This window comes from Ornithorhynchus anatinus, chromosome 12 (assembly GCF_004115215.2).
Source record: "Ornithorhynchus anatinus isolate Pmale09 chromosome 12, mOrnAna1.pri.v4, whole genome shotgun sequence".
Taxonomy (NCBI): domain Eukaryota; kingdom Metazoa; phylum Chordata; class Mammalia; order Monotremata; family Ornithorhynchidae; genus Ornithorhynchus; species Ornithorhynchus anatinus.
Genome location: NC_041739.1, coordinates 24,421,894 through 24,440,694, shown reverse-complemented (window position 1 = coordinate 24,440,694; position 18,801 = coordinate 24,421,894). Strand labels below are relative to the sequence as shown.

The window sequence follows — 18,801 nt, the reverse complement described above, 5'->3', positions numbered from 1 at the left end:
AACCTAAATCACATCTCCTCCAAGAGGCCTTCCCTAAGCCCCCCTTTTCCTCTTCTCCCATTCCCCTCCGTGTCACCCTAACTTGCTCCCTTTATTCATCCCTCCTCTCTGCCCCATAGCACTTGCGTACATTTCTGTCACTCATTTGCGGACAGGGAATGTGTCTGTTTATTGTTATACAGTACTTTCCCAAGAGCTTAGTACAGTGCTCTGCACACAGTAAAGTGTGTTCAGTAAATACGACTGAGTGAATGAACTTATTGACTCTTGAAGTTTGGAAACGGACAAGATAAACAATCTGAGCAAAGTAAACAGTTGCCCCTCAAATTAAAAAAAAATAAAATAATGAATTTATTTTTTGTAATTGAGAGCAGCAATTAAAAAACAGGAAACTGATCTGCCTCAGATAGCCTGCCACTACTTAACATAAGTGTGGCCCAGTGGAAACAGCACAAGCCTGGGAATCAGAGGATCCGGGTTTTAATCCCAGCTCTATCACTGGCCTCCTGGTGTTCTTGGGCAAGTCACATAACTACTCTGTGCCTCAGTTTCCTCATAGGCAAAATGAAGATTCAATCCCTGTTCTCCCTCCGATTTAGACTGTGAGTCCCATATGGGACAAGGGCTCACATCTAACAAATCTGTTGAACCGTACCCTCCCAAGCACTCAGTATAGTGGCCTCTAGACTGGAAACTCGTTATGGACTGTGAACTTTTTTATACTGTACTCTCCCAGTGCTCTGCACAGAACAAGCACTCAATAAATAGGAATAAGGACTGTGTCCAACCAGATTAACTTGTAGCTCCTCCAGCACTTAGAACAGTGCTTGACACCTACTAATAAGGGCCATTCTTTAAAAAAAAAAAAAGGGGGGGTAGGTCGCTAAACCCCATTAATATTGTCACCATTCCCACCCCCCGCTAGTCATGAGGATCCCACTATTCTGCACACTGGGGCGTTTTATTGTCTGCCTCCCCATCTAGACCTTAACCTCATGTGAACAGGGAATGTGCCTACGAACTCTGCACTCTCCCAAGCATTGAGCCCAGTGCTCTGTCCACAGTGGGCACTCAGTAAATACCCCCGCCTGCTCAGCAGCCGCTAGATTTATCTATTTTTTTGTTTGGCTGTCTCCTCCTTTTAGGCTGTGAGCCCGTTGTCGGGCCGGGCCTCTGTGGCCGAACTGGGCGCTCCAAGCGCTTAGTGCAGTGCTCTGCACCCTGGGGGCGTTCAATAAATACGACTGAAGGGCCTGGCAGCCGGGGGCCGAGCTCGGAAAAGCAGAGCCGGGCTCCGATCCTCACCGGGGCTGGTGCTGCACATTGAGGCGGGGCACACGGAAGTGCAAGTTGCTCAGGGCCGGGCTGGGTGTGCAACGTGTCAGTCCGCCAGGAAGCTTCCATCTAAGCCCGGATCCTACAACGGCAGCTGGAGGTTTCCTCCCTTAACCCCCTCCTCGAAAGAAAAAAAGAAAAAATGGGACCCCGAGCTGGGGAGCGACAACTCCTGGGTCCGCAGGATGCTTTTAGTTAGGCCTTAAATATCCCCCCTGGGTCCCCAGGATGCTCTTAGTTAGGCCTTAAATATCCCCCCTGGGTCCCCTTTTCACCTACTGATATGCTCAGATGTCAGTCATCTCCAGCCCTTTCCTTCCCCGGGCCGCGAATATCGCCAGCAAATGAAAATAAAGTCTAAATAATATTAGCTCTTAATGATGTGCCTATATCTACGATTCTGTTTTGATGGCTTACTTGTTTCGCTGTCTCCCCCTTTTAGACTATGAGCCCGTTTTCGGGCAGGGATTGTCTCTCTCTGTTGCCCAGTTATACATCCAAGCGTTCAGTACAATGCTCTGCACCCAGTCGGCGCTCACTACATGCGATTTTGGTGGAAAGAGCACGGGCTTGGGAGTCGGAAGTCGTGGGTTCTAATCCCGACTCCGCCACTGGTCTGCTGGGTGACCCTGGGCCAGCCACTTAACTTCTCTATGCCTCACTTCCCTCATCTGTAAAATGGGAATGAATAATAATAACGTTAGTATTTGCTGAGCGCCGACTGGGTGCAGAGCACTGTTCTGATGATGATGATGGTATTTGTTAAGCGCTTACAATGTGCCAAGCACTGCTCTAAACGCTGGGGTAGATACAAGGTAAACAGGTTGTCCCACGTGGAGCTCACAGTCTTCATCCCCTGTTACAGATGAGGGAACTGGGGCACAGAGAAGTTAAGTGACCTGCCCAGGGTCACACAGCTGTCAGTGGCAGAGGCGGGATTAGAATCCAAGACCTCTGACTCCCAAGCCCGTGCTCTCTCCACTAAGACTGTGAGCCCCATGTGGCACAACCTGATGACCCTGTATCTACCCCCAGCGCTTGGCAAATAGTAAGGGCTTTAACACATAAGCAGCGTGGCTCAGTGGAAAGAGCCCGGGCTTGGGAGTCAGAGATCATGGGTTCGAATCCCTGCTCTGCCACTTGTCAGCTGGGTGACTTTGGGCAAGTCAAACTTCTCTGTGCCTCAGTGACCTCATCTGTAAAATGGGGGTGAAGACTGTGAGCCCCACGTGGGACAACCTGATTCCCTTGTGTCTACCAGGCGCTTAGGACAGTCCTCTGCCCATAGTAAGCGCTTAACAAATACCAACATTATTATTATTATCGAATGAGGGAGGGAGCGAGGAAGACGGTAGGCTCCCCTGGGAAAATCCCGCTGAGAATGGAGCGACAAGCATTTTATTTTTTTAACCAATTACGACCCCCCTCCCCTTTTCACCGACTTAGAAATAAGCATCGCCCCGCTGCTTCCCACGCCCTCCTCTCCCCCTCCCCAACTAAAATTGGGCAGGGATTATCTCCGTTGTACCTTCCAAGGCTTGGTCCAGCGCTCTGCCCATAGTGAGCGCTCAATAAATCCAACTGCATGAATGAAAAGCGATGGAGGGGGTGGAGGAAGGAGCCCCACTTACCCGCTTTCACCCCCACGGAGGGCTCCAGTTTGGCGGCGGCGATGACCAGGACGATTCCCAGCATGAACCATTCCTTTCTCATCCTGTCCAGAAGCCCCATGCTGGCTGGGCTGGGATTTTATTATTTTATTTATTTATTTTTATTTGATCTGGGGGGCGGTGGAGGGGGGGGCGGAGATGCCTTTCTCCCTGCAGAGGAGGGTCCGGGCCCAGCTGGGGCGGCTCGGGCCGCGGGGGCCGCCCAGCAACCGGTGATGGACAGGTCGCCCCGACCGCCGCCATCACTACCACGCGCCCGCTAATAGACGCGCAGCCGCCCCCACCGCTCCTTCGTGCCGCCGTATTTACCGGTGTTCTCGGGCCTCATCCAGTCATTCAGTCGTATTTATTGAGCGCTTACTGGGTGCAGAACGCTGCGTTAATAATAATAATGTTGGTATCTGTTAAGCGCTTACTATGTGCAGCGCACTGTTCTAAGCGCTGGGGGAGCCACGGGGAATCAGGTTGTCCCACCTGGGGCTCACAGTCTTCATCCCCATTTTACAGATGGGATAACTGAGGCACAGAGAAGTGAAGCGACTTGCCCACAGTCCCACAGCTGACAAGTGGCAGAGCCGGGAATCGAACCCATGACCTCTGACTCCGAAGCCCAGGCTCTTTCCACTGAGCCACGCTCATTCAGTCGTATTTATTGAGCGCTTACTGGGTGCAGAACGCTGCGCTAAGCGCTGGGAAAGAACCAGTGGGCAACAGATAGACTGTGACCCCAACGTTGGGGAGGGATTCATTCAATCAGGCGTATTTATTGAGCGCTCACTGGGTGCAGAACGCTGGACTAAACGCTGGGAAAGAAGAAGCTGGCAACAAATAGACTGTTATTAACTTCTCTGTGCCTCAGTTACCTCATCTATAAAATGGGGATTAACTGTGAGCCTCATGTGGGACCACCTGATGACCCTGTATCTCCCCCAGCCCTTAGAACAGTGCTCTGCACATAGTAAGTGCTTAACAAATACCAACATTATTATTATCCCCCGTTGGGTAGGGATTCATTCTTTCAATCGTATTTATTGAGCGCTCACTGGGTGCAGAACACTGCACTAAGCGCTGGGAAAGAACAAGCGGGCAACAGATAGACTGTGAGCCCAACGTTGGGGAGGGATTCATTCAATCAGGCGTATTTATTGAGCGCTCACTGGGTGCAGAACGCTGGACTAAACGCTGGGAAAGAAGAAGCTGGCAACGAATAGACTGTGATTAAGTTCTCTGTGCCTCAGTTACCTCATCTGTAAAATGGGGATTAACTGTGAGCCTCATGTGGGACCACCTGATGACCCTGTATCTCCCCCAGCCCTTAGAACAGTGCTCTGCACATAGTAAGTGCTTAACAAATACCAACATTATTATTATCCCCCTGTTGGGTAGGGATTCATTTATTCAGTCGTATTTATTGAGCGCTCACTGGGTGCAGAACACTGCACTAAGCGCTGGGAAAGAACAAGCGGGCAACAGATAGACTGTGAGCCCAACGTTAGGGAGGGATTCATTCAATCAGGCGTATTTACTGAGCGCTCACTGGGTGCAGAGCGCTGGACTAAACGCTGGGAAAGAAGAAGCTGGCAACAAATAGACTGTTATTAACTTCTCTGTGCCTCAGTTACCTCATCTATAAAATGGGGATTAACTGTGAGCCTCATGTGGGACCACCTGATGACCCTGTATCTATCTCCCCCAGCCCTTAGAACAGTGCTCTGCACATAGTAAGTGCTTAACAAATACCAACATTATTATTATCCCCCGTTGGGTAGGGATTCATTCTTTCAATCGTATTTATTGAGCGCTCACTGGGTGCAGAACACTGCACTAAGCGCTGGGAAAGAACCAGTGGGCAACAGATAGACTGTGAGCCCAACGTTGGGGAGGGATTCATTCAATCAGGCGTATTTATTGAGCGCTCACTGGGTGCAGAACGCTGCACTAAGCGCTGGGAAAGAAGAAGCTGGCAACGAATAGACTGTGATTAAGTTCTCTGTGCCTCAGTTACCTCATCTGTAAAATGGGGATTAGCTGTGAGCCTCATGTGGGACCACCTGATGACCCTGTATCTCCCCCAGCGCTTAGAACAGTGCTCTGCACATAGTACGTGCTTAACAAATACCAACATTATTATTATCCCCCTGTTGGGTAGGGATTCATTTATTCAGTCGTATTTATTGAGCGCTCACTGGGTGCAGAACGCTGCACTAAGCGCTGGGAAAGAACCAGTGGGCAACAGATAGACTGTGAGCCCAACGTTGGGGAGGGATTCATTCAATCAGGCGTATTTATTGAGCGCTCACTGGGTGCAGAACGCTGCACTAAGCGCTGGGAAAGAAGAAGCTGGCAACGAATAGACTGTGATTAAGTTCTCTGTGCCTCAGTTACCTCATCTGTAAAATGGGGATTAACTGTGAGCCTCATGTGGGACCACCTGATGACCCTGTATCTCCTCCAGCGCTTAGAACAGTACTCTGCACATAGTAAGCACTTAACAAATTCCAACATTATCATTATCCCGCCATTGGGTAGGGATTTATTCATTCAATTCTATTTATTGAGCGCTCACTGGGTGCATAACACTGGACTAAGCACTGGGGAAGAACAACTCGGCAACACATAAACTAAGCCTGTCGTTGGGGAGGGATTCATTCATTTATTCAATCGTATTTATTGAGCGCTTACTGGGTGCAGAGCACTGGACTAAGCCCTGGGAAAGTACAATTCGGCAACAGAGACAATTTGTACTCAACAACGGGCTCACAGAGTATTCATTCATCCGGTCGTATTTATCATCCCGGCTCTGCCACTGATCAGCTGTGTGACTTTGGGCAAGTCACTTGACTTCTCTGATCCTCACTTACCTCATCTGTAAAATGGGGATGAAGACTGTGAGCCCCACGTGGGATAACCTGATTAGTTTGTATCTTCCCCAGCACTTAGAACAGTGCTTGGCACATAGTAAGCGCTTAACAAATGCCATTATTATTATTATTATTATTAAGCACTTACTATGTGCAGAGCACTGGACTAAGCGCTTGGAAAGTACAATTAGGCAACAGATAGAGACAATCCCTACCCAACAATGGGCTCACAGAGTATTCATTCATTCAGTCGTATTTATTGCACGTTAACTGTGTGCAGAGCACTGGATTAAGCGCTTGGAAAGTACAGGGTCGTTTACTGGAAAGAGCAAGGGCTTGAGAGTCAGAGGTCGCGGGTTCTAATTCCGCCTCCGCCACTGGTCAGCTGTTTGACTTTGGGCAAGTCACTAAACTTCTCTGTGCCTCACTTACCTCATCTGTAAAATGGTGATGAAGACTGTGAGCCCCACGTGGGACAACCTGATTTCCTTTGGATCTACCTCAGCGCTTAGAACAGTGCCCGGCACATAGTAAGCGCCTAACAAATACCATAATTATTATTATTATTATTGTCTGTCTTCCCCCTTCTAGACTGTGAGCCCGTCTCTCTTTGTTGCTAAATTGTACTTTCCAAGCGCTTAGTGTGAGAAGCAGCATGCCGTAGTAGATACACCACGGGCCTGGGAGTCAGAAGGTCATGGATTCTAATTCCGGCTCCTCCACTTGTCTGCTGTGTGACCTTGGACAAGTCACTTGACTTCTCTGTGCCACACTTCCCTCATCTGTAAAGTGGAAATTAAGACTGTGAGCCCTAGGCAGGACAGGGACTGTGTCTAATCCCACTATCTCTGTGTCTACCTCAGCGCTTAGAACAGTGCCTGGCACAGAGTAAGCGCTTAACAAATACCATAATTATTATTACAGTGCTCTACACACAGTAAGGACTCAATAAATACTAATGAATGAATGAATATGAAGCGCTTGGACAGTACAATTCAGCCACAAATAGAGACAATCCTTGCCCACAACGGGCTCACAGTCTGGAAGGGGGCCGAGAGTATTTGTTAAGTGCTTACTATGTTACTATGTTACTATGCTGAGAAGCAGCGTGGCTCAGTGGAAAGAGCACGGGCTTTGGAGTCGGGGTCATGAGTTTAAATCCCACCTCTGCCACTTGTCAGCTGTGTGACTGTGGGCAAGTCACTTAACTTCTCTGTGCCTCAGTTACCTCATCTGTAAAATGGGGATTAAGATTGTGAGCCCCACGTGGGACAACCTGATTCCCCTGTGTCTACCCCAGCACTTAGAACAGTGCTCTGCACATAGTAAGCGCTTAACAAATACCAACATTATTATTATTATTATTATTCCAAGCACTGTTCTAAGCACTAGACTAATAATAATAATAATAATAATAATACTGATGATGGTATTCATTAAGCGCTTACCATGTGCCAAGCACTGTTCTAAATGCTGGGGTAATAAAAATAATAATAATAATAATAATGGTATTTGTTAAGCGCTTACTATGTGCCAAGCTCTATTCTAAGCGCTGGGGTACATACAAGTTAATCTGCTTGTCCCACTTGGGGCTCACAGTCTTAATCAGCATAGGCTAGTGAATAGAGCACGGGCCTGGGAGTCCGGAGGTCATGGGTTCTAATCCCGGATCGGCCACTTGTCTGCTGTGTGACCTTGGGCAAGTCACTTCACTTCTTGGTGCCTCAGTTACCTCATCCTTTAAATGGGATTGAGACTGTGAGCCCTATGTGGGACAGGGACTGCATCCAACCTGATTTGCTTATATCCATCCATAGTAAGTGCTTAAATACCATAATTATTATTATTATTGTTGTTATTATTAATCCCCACTTTACAGAGGCACAGAAAAGTGAAGTGATTTGCCCAATGTCACACAGCAGTTTAGTGGCGGAGGTGGGATTAGAACCCATGTCCTGTGACTCCCAAGCCTATGCTCTTGCCACTAGGCCATATTATTATTAATTATGGTATTTGTTAAATGCTTACTATGTGCCAGGCACTGTACTAAGCGCAGGGTACAAATAAATCGGGTTGGACACAGTCTCTTGTCCCACTTGGGGTTCACAATCTCAATCCTCATTTTACAGGTAAGGTAACAGAGGCCCAAGAAGTCAAATGACTTAGCCAAGGTCACACAGCAGACAGGTGGCGGAGTCAGGATTAGAACCCATGACCTTCTGCATCCCAGGCCCGTGCTCTATCTACTACGCCACCTAGAAATGGTAGCAGCAGTAGTAGTATCATTGTATTTGTACCATATGTACCATTATGTACAAATATCATAATTATTATTATTATTATGTGCCAGGCATTGTACAGTGTCTCAGTGCTTAGTACAGGGTCTGGCACATAGTAAGTGGTTAACAAATACCATAACTCTGAAGATGATGATGATGATGATTATTATACTAAGTGCTAAAACTGGCTAAAAACTGTATCATAGGAAGGTTTCAACGTTAGACACTTGAGAAGCAGCATGGCCCAATGGAAAGAGCACAGGCTTGGGAGTTAGAGGACCTCGGTTCTAATCCTAACTCTACCACTTGTCTGCTGTGTGACCTTGGGCAAATCACTTAACTTCTCTGTACCTCAGTTCTCCTGTTCTCCCTCCTTCATAGACTGTGAGCCCCATGCGGGTCAGGGACCGTGGCCAACTAATTAGCTCGTATCTACCCCGGCACTTAGAACAGTGCTTGACAAATACCATTTGATACTTAGCAAATAAATATTAAAAAAAAAAAATTTGTGGGGATGACCTTATTTTGCATTTAGACAGCATAAATTTCCATATCTAGGAAGGTGAATCATGGGAGAAAGTATTCCAGTGGAGAGATGACATTAAGTAATTTAAGTTGAAAAGACAAAAGCTACTTAAGAAATAGGACCGAGAATATTAAATATGAAGCAAAAAGAAGGCAAGTGGAGATACATAGTAGGTAGTTTACAGTACAGCATTTCTTATAGCAGTGTATTACTATGTATATAGTCTATACTTATTTCTAATCTATTGAAGAGGTACTATTATCGTTAAACATTGTGCTCATGCAAGTTGCTCCTGTGCAGATTTACTGCTTTCCACAAATTCTCCTTTACTATCTTCAGTACACTGAAGCTAAACTTAACTCATTTGAAGGGAGTTTTATGTTCACTTTGGGAAGGGCAGATAAGTATGCGGTCTTTCTATTTCTTCACACTTCTCCATGTTTGTCCAAGCTGGCCCCTCTGATTCAATCAGTCAAATGTATTGAGTGCTTACTGTGTGCAGAGCACTCTACTAAACGCTTGGGAAAGTACATTATAACATTGGTAGACATATTCCCTGCCCACAGTGAGTTTACACTCTAAAGGGGAAGATAGACATTAATATAAATGAATTATGGATATGTTTGAAAGCGCCGTAGAGCTGAGGAAGGGGTGAAAAAAGGGAGCAAATCCAAGTGCCAAGGCAATGCAGAAGGGAATGGGAGAAGAGGAAATGAGGGTTTAGACAGGGAAGTCCTCTTGGAAGAGATGTGTCTTCAATAAGGCTTTGAATGTGGGAAGAGGAATTGTCTCTTGGATATGAAGAGGGAGGGCAATCCAGGCCAGCAACAGGATGTGGGCGAGAGGTAAGTGGCGAGATAGACAAGATTGAGGTACAGTGAGTGGGTTGGCATTAGAGGAGCAAAGTGTACGAACTGGATTGATATGGAAAAGCAGTGTGGTAAAAAAAGGAGGGGGGCAAAGCGATTGAGTGCTCTAATCTTACCCCAACTTTGATTGTTCATCTTTCTCTCTTTATCTCATATTCTCTTATCTTTTAATTCCTCTCCCTCTCAAAAGTAAAAAAGAAAATTAAAAATCAGTGTTTTGACATGTTAGGTTAAGCAGGCATTTGGATAAGTTTCTGAAATTTGGGTCCCTGATCTATCACCTGAAAAATGAGCAGTGAAACTCTGAAAGGGTTCCTTAAGAACAATTGTCAGGGACCATGGTAAAGGACAGCCCAACAAGGGCAGCAACAAGGAAATTCATTCATTCATTCAATAGTATTTATTGAACACTTACTATGTGCAGAGCACTGTACTAAGCGCTTGGAATGTACAATTTGGCAACAGAGACAATTCCTGCCCAATGACAGGCTCACAGTCTGAACTGGGGAGACAAACAGCAAAGCCAAACAGAACAAAACAAAAACAAGACAACATCATCAAGATAAATGGAATCAAGGAGATATACACCTCATTAACAAAATAAATAGGGTAATAAATAATCCTGCCTCCATTTTACAACCATAACAGCTACCAATGCCCCTCCCCTATCACAGTCACTGCTGTAGCCTCGACCACCTGCTCAGAGTGATCTCTGAAGTAGCCATGTGGCCACCTTACACACAGTTCTTATGGGAGCTACCTGTGATCATGATCAATGATCATGGCAGAAAAGGGGAGAACTTTGGCTGAAGTTTCTCCTCGCTCACCTGCCCCTACTGATACTGCTGAACTGTGCTTAAGAGATCGCCTTGCTGAAGAAATGTTTCTGCTCGAAGGTGGAAGATAAGGTGTAGGGAGGGAAGGAAGGAAAGAGGGCTTTCCCAAGTGGGTTGGGGGGGGGGGGGGGCACCGTCTGTATGGTTAGTTTATTTTGTAGATCTGACTCCCTATTTTTCTGGCTTATCCTTTTCTTGCATTTTTCATCCTCCCTAATCTTGAGCCACTGCTGTTGTTGATGTGCAAGGGGTTTTATAAAAACAATCACACTCAGAACATTTTTTATAGAGGCTTGAGGCTAGGTCCCCCGAGAAGCGACAAGTCAGAGAGACTGCCAGGATACTGGTCTTAAAAGGGGAGTTACCTATAAGAGAAGGCAATACAGGAGATGAACAAGTTTAATTCAACCATAATTATTGAGCATTTAATGTGTGCAGAGCACTGTACTAAGCACTTTGGGAAGTACTTATAACAATAACCGGACATTCCCTACCCACAATGAGCTTACAGTCTACAAGCCACAGGCTGTTATTCTCTCTTGTTAGCAGAAAGAAAAGGCAGAATTACAGAGGAAAAGCATGAAATCCTTTCAAGTGGGCTGGAAGCCTAAATTCAAATGGGGAAGCAGTCAGATTGACCGGAGTTTCATTCAAGTGAAACAAGTTGTTTCTGAATGTCAGCCATGTACCTGCTTTACCCTAGTGTTTGGGCATTTTAATTTGTTTTTCAAAGCAGCATCACTGCTGCATTCATCTAGTGATAGTCATCTGATTCTGTTGAACTGAGAAGTGTTGAAGTTTTGCCTACCTTGAAGTGTAGACCAATTTTTGTACATTTAATAAATTTCTGTTCTAGAGCTAACTGTAGGAACCAAAGGAAATGACTCTATGTTTCCAAATCCTATCTGGTTAGTGAATATGTTTAACTTGAATTTTAATCAGTGCACTTCATTTCTGATTTAGTAGCAGTACCAGTTGAAGAGAAGAGAGAAAAAAATGTAGAATTTTTTAAAAATGGTATTAAGCCAGGCACTTTACTAAGCACTATAAAATAATCAAGTTGGACACAGCCCCTGCTCCTCATGGGGCTTAGACTATTAATCCCTAATATAAGGGATTAAGAGAGAAAATAATTGAGGCACAGGAAAATAAGTGACTTGCCCAAGGTCACATATCAGGCAAGTGGCAGAGCTTGGATTGAAATCTGAGTCCTATGATTCCCAGGCCCATGCTCTTTCCACTAGTCCACACTGCTTCTCAGTTGAATCTGAAAGGATCAGTTGTGCAGGATTAAGGAGGACCTATAAAGAAAATCAGAAAAACACTGGAAACAGAGGAAGATGAGCTTTCCCTGTAAGTAGATTGTCCCAGGTTGTTGGCCCTTTGGGAACTTTAAATGAAGCTTTTCATGAAGGGCTAAAGTGAAGGAAAATTCATGGAGATGACCAATAATATTTTTCATGAAGGCCAAGAGTTAAAAAAAGTCCCAAAAGATCATCTCCCTGATCTGTGTCTCCTTAACCTGGATCTAGAGGTTCCTTTTACCCTGTAAAATAGCCACAGTTTATATTCTAAAATAACTCTCCATAAATGGCACCAGCCAACAATTATCCCGAAGAATGAGTGGAGTTCAGTAAAGGTTGCCTTGGCTTTAACAGTCAACTAAAATGAACGTGGTCAGATTCTCTTTGCCAGTGCCTGCATGCATTGTTTTACTTATCTGTTTGTGTTTTTACAAGCTTTATCTCAATACCCCTATGGCTCCTATGTGTCCTAATTACACCCAGGATTGTCTGCTCCAGGAATGAATGCATTTGTTGAGTCTTGGTAATGAGGCAGCTCTGAGTCATCTGAATTCAGCCTGAACGGGAATTCTTCATATATTAGGATACAATGATAATATAGATTTATTTGTAAACAGAATATTTGGACCCTTATATAGGAAGCAGGTTATTGTCGTTTTTTAGGGGGAGGGCAGGTAAAACACTATAAAATTTACTCCCCCCTATATCGTTACTGCTTGTACCTTTGCACAGCTGCATATATGTTTTCAAACTACAATTTCTCAGATACCAAATAGGTTTCCTCTATACATGCATGCACACACACACACTCACACAGAGTCACACTTCGAAGCAGGCAATTAACAGTGAGATTTTATCCAAATGTGTGGAGCTGATGAGTCACGTTCAACAGTCTTCATATTGCACATATAAGAATTGTCCCTTGTGCCATCACATTTATTGTTTGCATTGATTATTTCATTTCTTTCTCTGTGTCATGATCTTAAAGTTTTCTTCTGAGAGTCATTCTGTTTCTAATTGCTCTGTGCCAAAGTTGTCCATCTTCTGCTGCTGTCCACAGTTCTGCCAGGTTTTACGTTGTGTTTGCGAGGGGCTTTGTCCTCCCTATATACCGTCTTCCCATTTCAGGTCATTAATCCCTGTTGTTGCCCATTTTCCCTCCCCTAACCCTCCCACCAACCAGGTTGCAAGTAGCATTGTTTAGATGTCAATGGACTGACAACATTCTATGACTTCCTAGTCTTCTGCCCAGATAATTTTTCTGAAGAAAAGTTGAATTTACATCTCCCCACTCCTCCAGAATCTCCAGTGGCTTTAAAGCACTCAGTCAGTTTGTTTCCTCCTCCTTTTCCTCACTGATCTCCTACGGCAGTCCAACTCGCACATTTTACTTCTGCAGCACCGGTTTTCTTACTGGGTTCATTTATCTTGCTGCCCACCTCTTTCTTTCTGATCTGCAACTCCCTTCCCCTACATATAGAACAGACCACCACTCTTCCCACCTTCAAAGCCTTATTGCAGTCACCTCACCTCCAAGAGGCCTTCCCCAATTAAGCCCTCATTTCCCTGTCTCCCTCTACCTTCTGCGTCATCTCCGCACTTGGATCTGTCCACTTTGGCACTTGGTATACACCCCACCCTTAGCCCCATATTAATGTGTGCCTTCCCCCCTAGACTGTAAACTTGTGGGAACATGTCTGCCAACTCTGTTGTATTATACTCTCCAAGCACTTAGTAGAGTGTTCTCACCTCGTAAGCACTCAGATACCACTGATTGATTGGTTCCCTCCAGAAGACCTATCAAACATATCTTTGAAAATGTATGTATTGCCCTATCCAAACTGGAGGACTACACAGTCCCAGTTCATTGGATAATTGATTTTCCTTCAAGAAATCTCACAGAGGGAACATGCAGCACCTGTTCAATCGGGTTAAGTAGGCTCTGCCTAGTAACAAAGAAGAAGTAATACACTGAAGCAGAAGGTTACGATCATTGGTTTCGGTAATCAGAACCAAGTTAATTCAATTCTTTGCCATCAAAGCTAGCCATCATTAAATCAAGTATTGCAGGGAAAGATTATTTTTAACTCTTTTAAAAGTTACTTTATTGATTTTCATTGTTGACTCAGTCTTAAATTGTCAGAGAGTAAAACACAAAGCTCAACTGCCAAGGTAACCTAAAAAAAGTTCATTTTTGAACAACTGGCTCTTTCAAAGTTGGGAAGATTTTTCCACTTGCAAAAAAATGTTCATCCCTGTAATATTACAATGGAAAGAATTTATTGGGTTCCTTTCCCTTATTTTTGGATCTGGAAGAGAGTGACGGATGAACAATGATTCTAAAAATTACAATGGAATTTTGCTAATGTAAACATAATTTGAAAATGTAAAATAGCTGGCTAGATAATTTCCAGAGTAAATGGCTGAAAGCCTGTAGATCCTAGCGTGGCTGAAGTCCTTAACAGAGATAAAGTGCTGTTATGTTCTTTGATAGCTTTGCCTCTCCCTAGAGCAACTTCACTCTAATATTAAATAAGAAAATTCCATCTCAGATATGGAAAGATATGTTGTTCACCGTGAACCACTGGTGGAATCTCTCAGTCCTTGTGCTCCAAAATTTAGGTCTTTAGCTTCTGCTGCATTAGTGTTAAGGAGTTATGCATATGCATTTTCTTACTTCGTACAGTAAAGAATTTCTTCAGTTTGGTAGATGTAGTGATGCATCTTTTTTTAACATGTAATTTGGGAATGTTCTTGGTGGAGAGGTCCATCTATTTGAGTGGTTTGTGGAATCTCTTCATCTAATAGTGTCTCAGTCTCTTAAGTGGAAAGCTGTCTTGCGAAATTAAGGACAAGGAGGAGAGGAGTCAGCAGTGGATGATAATCTATCGGGTGGCAAAGTAAATAATGGAAAGGAAATGCAGCCAGAAAGAGAGAGATCATTTAAAGGCTATTAGATGACAAATCCACTTCAATGCCGTTATTGTACCTGTAAATTTAGAAAGATGATAATGTTGACAAGTCTTCATCACACAATCTGCATCATTAATAAATGATGAAGAATAGAAAGAGTAAAAGAAATAAGAGCCAATAGTCTGTGCATAAGAATATCACAGAAGAACGTAGGGAAGGAACTACACACAACACGACAAAGGACACTCCTACTAAATACATCAATGACTGAAATGAAGAAGGAAAACTCCAAAGTCTTGCCCAGGTGAAAACAGAAATAAAGGCAAGCTTTTTGCTTAAAGCAGTTATACATAAATTGACCTTGTTCAGTCAAGCATCTGGAGACAATAGGTCAAGGAAACATAAAACTCAAATGGAATTTTAGGAAGTTGAAGTATGCTCAAGGAAATTCAACAATTGACAGATGGTCTACTGCATATTTCCCAGAAGAGCAAATTCCAAGCATGTCGAGATTCTACCCAGATATCAAACACTCTTCCACCAACCCAATTGACACCATGGCCACCACGTCATAACTGAAAGACAAAAGGAATAGGCTGATCTAGAAGACTAATAAGAAAATCCAGTAGTTCAGAGAGCTATTAGAAGAAGGCCTCTTGGAGAGGTGGTTTTTTGGAGGGTTTAGAAGATGGGAAGAGTGGTGGATATGAATGGGGAGAGAGTTCCAGGCCCAAGGGAGAACACGGGCAAGGGATCAGTGGCGAGACAGATGAGATCAAGATACGAAGAGTAGGTTGGTGCTAGAGGAGTGAAGTGTGTGGCTTGAGTTGTAATAGGATATGAACGAGGTTAAGTAGGACGGAGAGAATTATTTGAGTGCCTCAAAGCCAGTGGTCAAAATCTTAAGATCTTTGAAAATAGGAACCCACGTCTTATTTAAAGTCTATCCAGAGCCTGTGTACCCTCACTCAGTAAATAGCTAATAAAATTTACCTTCCAGCTCTGTTATATTGTACTCTCCCAAGCACTTAGCACAGTGCTCTGTAAACAGGAAGTGCTCTGTAAATACGATTGATTGACGATAAAGAAAATGTGCTTCCTAATTTGTTTAATTTTCTCAGTTTAACCTCTTCTACAAAAGAGATGACTCAAGGGGATGAGGCTGGCTATACTTTTGTAATTTCCCTTTAATTAGTGGATAGTTTACTACTTGAAGGAGGATTTCAAATATGTAGCTTTCACTTTAAAATGTTTTAGTATTGAAATGCCATCTTGAAGGGATCCTTGACAAATGCTTCCTGCTTTGAAAAATGTGTTACAGTTTGGTAGTCCAAAGAACAACCAAAAAGCACCTCCAGCAATAAGAGGAGGGAACAAGAGAGAGAAATTCCTTGTCCTCAGCTCAGGAGGCTTTGAGGACAGCTCAGTGCATGAAGTTCTCCCAGAGCTGTTTTACTGGCATATCTTCACAACCTATAGAACATTAGGAAGCTGTTTTCACTCCGGATGAGTGACTGGGAAGTGCAATCACGTAACAATGCCCTCCCCCATCCCCGTCTTCTAATACTACATCCCTGTTCTCCTCTCTCACTTCCTCTCCAACTGGTGCCCTCCATAATATCCCACCTCCACATTCCCATTCCTTCCATCCTGAGCAAATTCCCCCTTTGACCTTGCCCTCTTTCTAACCCAATCAAACCTCCTTGCTGTGACCAAGCCCTGATTCACTCACACAAGATGACGCTTTTTCCCCACTATCTCCCAATGTGGTGGACCTACCTTCTCCCACTCCCCACTCACAGGAAAAGGGGAAGAAGTCTACTTTATCCTTAGCTGCCTTTGGCCCTGTGGATGACTCCCTTCTCCAGGAAACACTATCTAACAACCTAATCTGTTTTCACCAACACATTTCTCTCCTGGTTCTGCTCTTACCTCTCTGGCCAGTCCTTCTCTCTCTCTTTCGCTGGCGCTTCTGCTGCCTAAACCCTAACTCTGAGTGTCTCTTAAGGCTCTGTTCTGAGTCCTCTTCTCTTCACACTCTACATTCGCGTCCTTGAAGGACACAGCCACTACCATGTCTTCAACTATGTGGATGTCTCCTAAATTTACATTTTAACCCTAATCTCTATCCTCTGCAATCTCACATTTCCTCCTGCCTCCAGGACATTTCAACATGGATGTCCCACTGGCACTGAAGAGGCATTGTAATTTCTAAAAAGAAACAATAGAATACATTTAAATGTTGACTGATCCCTGCGGTGTTACCAATACTTTATTTCAAATCTGCAAATTGCAAGTTTGGAACTTTCTTTACCTAAAAGACTCTGTGCTGGGCAACCCTACTGAAGAGAAGTTTGGTAGTGTGGAGCTGCATCCTCCCAATGTCTGTCAAAGCGAGGCTAATGGACAATTCCTAATACCAATGAGAAGGCAATCCATAAATCAGTTGTATTTATTGCATGCTTATGGTGTGCAGAGCACTGTGCTTAGACCTTGGGAGAATACAATATAACAGAGTTGGTAGACCTGTTCCCGACCCCCAAGGAGTTTATATTCTAGAGGAAGGAAGAGCATAACAGAGTAAAGGCAGGTAAATCATGGCAGTGTTAGACAGTAATAATAATTATTATGGTATTTGTTTAGCACTTACTATGTGCCAAGCACTTTAGTAAGTGCTGGAGTGGATACAAGCAAATTGGGTTGGATGCAGTCCCTGTCCCAAATGGGGCTCATAGTCTCAATCCCCATTTTACAGATGAGGTAACTGAGACCTAGAGAAGTGAAGTGACTTGCCCAAGGTCATATAGCAGACAAGTGGCTGAATGAGGATTAAAACCCATGACCTTCCGACTTCCAGGCCCGTGCCCTATCCACTATGCCATGATGCTTCTTGAGGGCTCTGATACTATCACTGACATTGCTAACAGAATAAATGTTTCAATGATATGAAAGCAATATGATCACTTGTCACGAATAAAGCTGCTTGCTTTCTGTGCTGTGTTTAGCATGAGCAATTAAACCAAAGTTTAAAGTAATGTCACATTCTAGTTCTTGGCAAAGAACTGCAGTCTTCCACCATATGAATGAGAGGATTAAAAAAATAACTAATTTGAATAGGACTATTTTCATATTGAATGTCACAAGTAGCCAGGCTCAGTGGTGGGCTAAACTACTTGAAAGCATCCTTTTCTAAAAGAGGAACACACCTTAATCATCATCCTGGCTCTCCCAACTCTGAACTGTGTGACCTTAGGTGAGTCACTTAACCTCTCTAAACCTCAATTCCTGCATCTCGGAAACAGGGATAACATGTACCCGCCTCACAGACAGGAAAAAATAAGATAATTGATGTAAATGTACTCCCCAAGTTCTCAGTACAGTGTTCTGCATTCAGGGCTCAATTAATGCTTTTTAGTTGATAATTACTAATGGATCAGTTTTTACCGCAACCAATATCCCATGCCTTTTACACAGGATTTCCCATTTGTCCAATAGGTGGCATATTTACCAACTGGTGAAAAAAAGCCTTTTAACCCATCCCAATTTCCTTATTTGTTAAGAATGGTGATTCTCCCCAAAACAGTCTTATCTTGTTGACTAAATAATCTCTCCTATAACCAGATAAAATGAAGACTATCTGAAAATGAGGTAAAGTTTATTGAAAATGTATCTGTTTTCCCTCATCTGTAATTCATTTTAATATCTGTCTCTCCCTCTAGACTGTAAAGCTCATTGCGGAGTGGGATCAAGTTTACTAACTCAATCAATCAATAGATGGTATCTATTGAGCACTTACTGTGCTCAGCGCACCGTTCTAAGTGCTTGGGAGAATACATCAGAGTTGATAGATATGTTCCCTGCCCACAATGGCATTGCAGTTTAGAGGGGGAGACAGGCATAATAATATAAATAAATAAAAATAAATAAATAAAAATAATTTATATCATTTATAGAATGTTCATAAGTACTGGGGGGCTGAGGGTGAGTAAAGTGCCAATGATGTCCAAAGGTCACAGATTCAAGTGCATAGATGACACAGAAGGGAGAGGGAGCCAGGGAAAAGAGGACTTAATCAGGGAAGGCCTCTTGGAGGGAGATATGACAACTCATATTGTTCACGATCACTCAATAAATGCCACTGATTGGTTTTCTGAGTTGCATCATCAACGACAATATACCCTCTGCAATATAGCGGACAGATTCTACGA

The 18,801-nt window shown here is 43.9% G+C and overlaps 1 protein-coding gene across 5 annotated transcripts in view; it reads right to left on the bottom strand.

Moving 5' to 3' along the window:
* SLC10A7 (solute carrier family 10 member 7) overlaps positions 1 to 3,193 on the bottom strand; it is a 167,355-nt gene extending 164,162 nt beyond the window's left edge. For 3 of the 5 annotated variants that reach the window (XM_029076823.2, XM_016227925.3, XM_016227926.3), the window contains exon 1: positions 2,967 to 3,193. In XM_029076823.2, coding sequence (XP_028932656.1) covers positions 2,967 to 3,066 — 100 coding nt within the window. In that variant the 5' untranslated portion in view covers positions 3,067 to 3,193. Of the gene's footprint in view, positions 1 to 1,305; positions 1,457 to 2,966 lie in introns of all 5 variants that reach the window. The other 2 variants (XM_029076822.1, XM_001511226.5) reach the window with 2 other exon arrangements.
* Positions 3,194 to 18,801: the final 15,608 nt, after the last annotated feature.